This window comes from Macrotis lagotis, chromosome 1, assembly GCF_037893015.1.
Source record: "Macrotis lagotis isolate mMagLag1 chromosome 1, bilby.v1.9.chrom.fasta, whole genome shotgun sequence".
In the NCBI taxonomy this organism is placed as follows: Eukaryota; Metazoa; Chordata; class Mammalia; order Peramelemorphia; family Peramelidae; genus Macrotis; species Macrotis lagotis.
Window position 1 is genome coordinate 919965436 of NC_133658.1, and position 7903 is coordinate 919973338.

Below are 7903 nucleotides of genomic sequence, written 5' to 3' on the forward strand. Positions count from 1 at the left end.
TGAATCTTAAAATGATATTTAAATGATTTTTTATCTGTAAAAATTATTTTCAATTTATGAGAATTCTTTTCAAGATTCCTTCCATGTTTTTTGTAGCCTTTCCATTATAACTCTGTATAGATTAGAGCTTAATACAATATGGAACAGATGGACTCTTTCAAAGAATGCAAAATGTCAGTTCTCTGCATGCTCCAATCACTCTATCTGTGCAGACCAACAGGTTTGCAACATCTCGATTGTTCCAATCTCTTTTTTCCCCCATTTGAAGATCTGATCTTGCAAATCTTTTAAACTACCATCTACAGGGTTTCTCTAACTTAATTATTGCTCATTTATTCAAAGGACTTCTGAAATAAGAATGAACTTGACTGTAGCACAGCTACTGAAACAGCACCTTACATCTTCAGCTAGATATTTACTCAGAGGATGATTGACTCCTGTATCCAGTCAGAAACTCATAAGAATAGAAAAGGTCATCAAAGATTAACCAAGTGACTGTTCTCCCTTTCAGTGCTTTCCCTTAGAATACAGAACTATGTTTTAATGTGTCCTTGAACCCTTCCCATTATTTCTTCTATGTCTCTAGGAAGGCAATGGCCAATCAAACATTCATCACCAACTTCCTCCTCATGAGCTTCTCTGATGTCTGGGAGATGCAGATCTTACATGCTGTGCTATTCCTTGTGATTTATCTGGCAGCCCTGATGGGGAATCTACTCATTATTCTTGTCATTACTATGGACCAACACCTTCAGACTCCCATGTACTTCTTTCTGAGGCATTTGTCTTTCATAGATATGTGCTATATTTCCGTTACAGTACCCAAGTCCATCCTCATCTCCTTGACCCACAGAAACTCTATCTCCATTCCTGAATGTGTTATACAGATTTATTGCATCGTTATGTTTGTCTGTGTTGAGCTAGCTGTGCTGACAGTGATGTCCTATGACCGATATGTGGCCATTTGTCAACCCCTTCATTATGAGACTCTTATGAGCAAAGAAGCCTGTATGCAGATGGCAGTGGGTTCTTGGGTTAGTGGAAACCTTGCTAGCATCACACACACAGCCAGCACTTTCTCTGAACCCTTCTGTAAAGGCAATGAGCTTGGCCAATTCTTCTGTGAGATCCCTCATCTGCTCAAACTCTCTTGTTCACAGTCAAATACTGCTGAACTTGGAACCATAATTGTATTTTCCATTTTGTGTTTGGGATGTTTTCTCTTTATTATTACTTCTTATGTCTACATCTTCTCCACTGTTCTAAAGATGCCATCCACAGAAGGCAGGTCCAAAGTATTCTTCACATGCCTGCCCCACCTCATCGTGACCACTGTATTTTTAACAACTGCTTTTGTTGCTCACTTAAAACCAACCTCTGACACCCCTTCTGTGCTTGACCTCTTGGTGTCTGTGTTCTATGTTGTGGTGCCCCCCACACTGAATCCTGCCATTTACAGTTTGAGAAACAAGGACATGAAGGCAGCTCTGACAAAGTTAGTGAGGCAAGAGTTTCCTTGTTTTTGGTAAATCACTTTCTCTTAACAATTTTTTCCCCCTTTCCTTTAATCTCATTTTCCAATTTTCTTTCCTTTCACACTATTCTCCAAGATCAGCCTCCTCTTATGAGGATATATGCCTTCACTTTTCGTGCAGTCCTCCAAATACTTAGTAGAATTATATAGATTCTTATTCTTATTTGAATGTGTACATTAATTTATATTTGAATTAGTTCTAATAAAAATAAACATCTAGCATTCCTTGCCAGCAGCATCATCTTTCCCTTTATTTCAAAAATTCTATTATGCCTCTTTTGTATTAGAAAATTTACACAGAACTACCATTTATTTTGTATTTTTCCAACTGTATTTCCTTATTTGTTTTTTTCTTTTTTAGATTCTGAATGGGAATGGGGTTAAGTGGCTTACTCAAGGCCACACAGCTAGGTAATTGAGTGTCTGAGGCTGGATTTGAACTCAGGTACTCCTGACTCCAGGGCCAGTGCTCTATCTACTGCACCACCTAGTGGCCCCCACTGTGCCACCTAGCTGCCCCCTGCATTTTCTTATTTGATAGCTCAATTTTCAATTTTTAGATATCATCCATCAGATTCAACTCACATCTTCATCTTTCTATATCTTTTTTCTTCTATCTGTCATAATAATTAAAAAGTTCTTATGAGTTTTCAGAAAGTAAAGAATTTAACCTTAAATCCATTACTCTTTATTTTTCCTGATTTCTTTTTACCTTCTTTTTGAAGCTTTTTTAGTTATTTTATTTTTCCCAAATGCATATAAAAGCAATTTTTACTATATTTGCAAAAAGTTGAGTTCCAAAATTTCTCCTTTTTCTCCTTTCAACTTCTTTTAAAAAGGTAGTCAATTTGACATAGGTTTCACATATGTTACCATGTAAAAATATTTCATATTAGTTATACTTTTGAAATGATTAAAAAAAGTATAACAAGGCAGGGAGTAAGTGAAAAAGTATACTTGGATCTGCATTCAGAGTTCATTAGCTCCTTTTCTGGATATAGATATCATTTTACTTTGTAAATCCTTTGCACTTGACCTGAAAAATATGTTTCTGAAAAGAGCTGAAATATTCATAGTTGATCCTCACACAATATTGTTGATATTGTCTATAAGGTTTAATTTGTCAATGGCTTTGTATCAGTTAATACAATCTTTACAGTCTTTTCTGAAATCTTCCAAATCATTATTTCTTATTGTACAATTGCATTTCATTACATTCATTTAGCATACCCAATTGATGGGTATTCCCTCAATTTCCAGTTATTTTAAAAACAATTTCATAGAAATCTCAACTTTTAAGATTTTTTTTTAATCAGATGCTATTGCCCGTCCTGCAAGGAAAGTCATTCAGATTTTTGAAAGTTATAAAAGAGACATAACCTTGTTTAACTCTATAACAAATGGGTCAAAAATAACTCTGGTACTTATAGTCAGGGTTTTGACTGATGTTAAGGCTGAGGTCCCTTTTGGGACCTCAAAGGAGAAGAAATCCCCTGCAGATGAGGAGACATAGACATTCTCCAGTTTATGACAGCAGTGCTGGTGGCATCATATTTTTTAAAAAATAGCACTCTAACTGGTATCTTGTCCCTTATGACTTCACATTAGGAGTAATATTCATGACTTTCTTTTGTGCTAATGGAAAATATATCAAATAAAAGTCCTCTTGCTTCACTCTTAAATTTCCAATTTTTTTTGATAAATCTCTTTAAGTTTCTTTACTGCTTCTGTTCACTTGATAAATAGCGAAGCTACGACTGCCTTCCCATTATGCACACATAATACTCCAGTTCCCATCTCTCTTAGCAGTAGCTATGTCTTGTCTCATACCTAGAATCCTTTTATCCTCAACTGTATATCTTGTAAGGCCCTGTGTCCTTTAGGATTCATATTCAATGTCACCTATGGAAGTCCTTTTTAGTTCCCCTACACCTCTCTAAACTACCCTGTATTCCTGTTGTATGTATGATGAATCTCTCTATATAGGCACATACCATCCTTCCTGTTAAAAATGGACATGTCAGTATGGATCATTTCATTTTAGTCTCTTAATTCTAGCACTTAGCACACTTAAGAGGTGCTTAGTATGTCAGTAGGAAATTCCTATTAATTGATTGATATGTATTTTGGCAAATTGGGACATTGACAAGAATTTTACGTTTTTAAGTTTTTGAATTAGAAACAATAACAAATATTCTCAGATGAACTGTTTATTAATTTTCACCTGTGTGATATGTTACATCTATGCTCTCAACAAGGAGACTATTATTTCCTTGATATGCATCAAAACCAATTCATTCCTTTCCATTAGTGTAATTCTTATTCATTTCTTCCTGGAAATCCTTATCAGAAAGGCTGTTGCATATGCTCTTTTTCAATCCTTCTTGTGTCTTTTGACATTTCATGGCTGAAAAAAGACTTCCTGGACTATGTGTGCATGTATATATATATATATATATATATATAAACTCCATCATTCTCAAAATTCATATCTATCTTAGATTTTTTTCTTTGTTCATACATCTCCATGATTAACCTTTATCATAATTTCCTGGCTTCAATTTACTGTGCATCATAAATTTGCCTGCAGTCATTTGATTTACCACAATTTAAATACCTCAGAGACTTTGTCAGTCCATGACTCAATGACATGAATAGCCCCTGGATGAATAATGGTATCATCTAAAAAAGTCAGTCCTATTTCAAGAAGTAAAGATAACTCAAAGTCTTAGAAAACTTCATTTGTAAAATTAAAAATGAATTCCTAGATCTAACTCTGAGTCTGCTTATTTTCCATCATCAGTCTGTACAGGATTGATAAGTTCTTTAACTTGTTAAATGAGCGCTCCATTCAGCTGCCAGTAATGCTCTCAGTAGGGACAGTATTTTCCCTATTTTTATTTGTTTCTCTCTGTGTGCTCAGCTAACTAATGTCATTAGGTTGATTTTGGATCACCTATAGAAGATTTGTTCCTCTTCCAAGGCTTGATAAAATCACCACAATAACATCTCCAAGGAGAAAAATTTTGAAAATTCACAATTTGAGGATAATGGTATCTTCTTTTGGAATGATCTCTGGACATCCTCTGTTATGGAGACAAACCATTTTTTTTTAGATTTTTCAAGGCAATGGGGTTAAGTGGCTTGCCCAAGGCCACACAGCTAGGTAATTATTAAGTGTCTGAGGCCAGATTTGAGCTCAGGTACTCCTGACTCCAGGGCCAGTGCTCTTTCCACTGCTCAACCTAGCTGCCCCAAGGGGACTAACTATTTTGGGAAGAATATATCATTTATCAACTTTCATGTGTCTCCTCAAAAGATCAGAGAAAAAGGTTGAGAAGCTTGGGACAGTGCCACCTGTCACCCAAGAGGAGAGTTCAACTTTAAAAACCACAAATGAGGTAAACCAATTTTTAGGAAATGGAAAATGTCCTAATCTTAGAAAACCATACTAAAGTATAAAGAAAGTCAAAATACTTCATTGGGGATTATAAACTGACTCAAGAACTAAAAGTTTTCTTGGAAGTTTAACAAATGAATTTTTAAAAGCAAGTAGGAGAGGAAGAAGAAAATTATAAAAACAAATGGGAAGTATTCAGGAGATTTAGGAAAAAAAGGAATCAATAACTTAATTAAAGGAAACAACTCCTTAAAAGTAGAATTGGAGAAGAGGGAAAAAAAAACAAAAAAAAAATCCTTTCAAAGTAGAAATGGCCAAATGGAAAAAGGAGGAAACAAAAGCTAGCTGAAAAATAAGAATACTTTAATTAGAACTGAATAAATGCAAGCCAATGAATTTTTTGAGACATGAAACAAGTAATCAAAAAAAGTTCCAAAATGTAAAAAAAGACAGAAGGAAATATAAAATGCATCATTTGAAAAACACCTTATCTGGAAAATGGATCTATAGCTAAAAAATTAATAATGGACTACCTGGAAGCAATGATTAAAAAAAAATGCTTTGACATCTTTCCAAAATTTATTAAGTAAAACTGGACTGACATCTCAGAAACAGAAGATAAAATAGTCTTTGAAAGAATCTACTGATTATCTCCAAAGTGAAAAGTCTAAGGAATATTGTAGCCAAATTTCACTATTATAAGGTAAAGAAGAAAATATTACAGTACCCAGAAAGACAGGATTGACTAGGACTTGGAGGTTTTGGCATTAAAATATTGGAGGATCTGCCATATGATATTCCAGAAGACAACGTAGCTTGAAATACAAAAAATCACCAATTAGAACAACTGAGGGGAAAAGGATGAGTATTCAATAAAATACGTGCCTTTTCAACTTTCTTGATGAAAAGATCAGAACTGAACAGAAAATTTGTTCTTCAAATAAAAAAAATCAACAAATATATAAAAAGATTAAAGGAAAAGAATAAGTGTTGTTCAATAGGATTAAACAATCTGCAAAATTATATGGAAAGATGATACTAAAAACTCTTGAGAATTGTACTTCTGTTAAAAGGATCATACTTAGAAAGAGGGTCTGAGGATAAGCTGATATTAAAAAATCATTTGGCATAAAAAAGGATTGTACCAGTAACAGAGGAAAGGGGAGGCAGAAAAGGGCAAATAACATCACATGACTAGGCACAGAACACCGATTTTAGTGGAGGGAGTCTTACTCTCATCAGAATTTGTTCAAAGACTATAACATATACACATATTTAGGATTAGAAATGTATCTTAACCAACAGGGAAATGAGGGGAAAAAAGAAAGAAAGAAGAAGGAGGGACTGATAGAAAAATTAGTAGGAGTAGGTGGGAGAAGGAGAAAGAAAAGGCAGAGGTTTGGTGAAAGGGGGGGTAGATTGAGAGACAAAGTGGTCAGAAGTAAAATACTGGTAAGGAAGCTTAGGATGAAAAGAAAGAAAAAAGTAGTAATGCAGAAGATTAGATGGATAGAAATGAAGAGTTAACTCTGAAAGTGAATGGGCTGAATGCTCCATGAAATGATTGCTAAGAGCAGAGTGAATAAAAAGCCAGAAATCCTATGATAGGTTGTTTTCCAGGAGAGATTTGAAACACAGATGATATTAACAGGCACTGGAAAAATAATGTTATTATCTAGGCTTGGTATATTCCTCTCTTATCTTGGTGTGGCATATACATATACATAGACACATACATACATACACACACATATACATATATACATTAAAGGTAAAGGCTGAAGGACAATATATGGTGTTTTAACTGAAGAAAAGAAAAGAAAAAAACAGGGGTAGCCATCCTGATATCTAATAAAGCAAAAAAGCAAAAGGATATCTCATTCAAAGAATTTAAAAAGGAAACTGTATGACACCAAAGATAAATTAACAGACTAAGAAATATTCTATCAGATTTAAGGAAAGGGGATAAGTTTATGAATTAGAATATACTATAAAATGCAAAATGAACGATTTTGTACATGTTAAAACAAAAAAGTTATACATTAATAAAATCAATGCTGCCAAAATTAGAAGGATGGCAGAAAGCTAGGAAACAATCTTCATAGTTAAGAGTTCTGATAAAGTTCTCATTTCTAAAACTTATAGAGAATTGAATCAAATTTCTAAGGTTACAAGTCATTCCCCAATTGATAAATGATCAAAATATATTAGACTGTTTTAAAATGATGAAATTAAAGCTATATATAATTATATAAAATAATGCCCCAAATCATTATTGATTAGAGAAATGCAAATTGAAACAACAATGAGGTATCATCTCACACCTATCAGATTGACTGAGGTGAAAAAAAGGGAAAATGATCAATGTTGGAGAAGTTGTGGGAGGATTGGGACATTGATGCATTGCTGGTGGAGTTGTGAAGGTAACTAGCCTTTCTGGAGAGCATTATGAAACTATGCCCAAAGAACAAAACTGCCCATACGCTTTGACACAGCAATTCAAATTTTAGGCCTGTATTCAAAAGAAATTATAAAACAATGGGAAAATCCTAGAATGTTCCAAAATGTTTATAGCAGCTCTTTTTCTGTAGTGGCAAAGAATTGGAAATTGAGAGGTTTTCCATCAACTGGGGAATGGCTAAACAAGTTATGGTACATGAATACTATGGAATATTATTGTTCTATTAGAAACCATAAATGGTTGGAACCTACAGAAGTATAGAATGACTCACTGGATCTGATGCTGAGCAAAGGAAGAAGAACCAAGAGAACAACATACACATCAACAACAATATTGTGAGATGACCAACCTTGATGGAAGCAGCTCCACTCAGCAGTCCGGAGAGCTAAGACAACCATAAAAGACTGTCTGTGGACTATATTATCCCCACCCAGAGGAAGAAAAACAAAACAAAAACAAACCTTTAGAATCTGATGAACACTATATTATCTCTCATGTGTCTCTTTCC

The 7903-nt window shown here is 34.3% G+C and overlaps 1 protein-coding gene across 1 annotated transcript; it reads left to right on the forward strand.

Moving 5' to 3' along the window:
* Window positions 1–593: 593 nt before the first annotated feature.
* On the forward strand, window positions 594–1529 carry LOC141509253 (olfactory receptor 14A16-like). The gene has a single exon (XM_074218652.1). It carries the CDS (start codon window positions 594–596, stop codon window positions 1527–1529), a length of 936 nt encoding a protein of 311 aa, XP_074074753.1.
* The last annotated feature ends 6374 nt before the right edge of the window (window positions 1530–7903 follow it).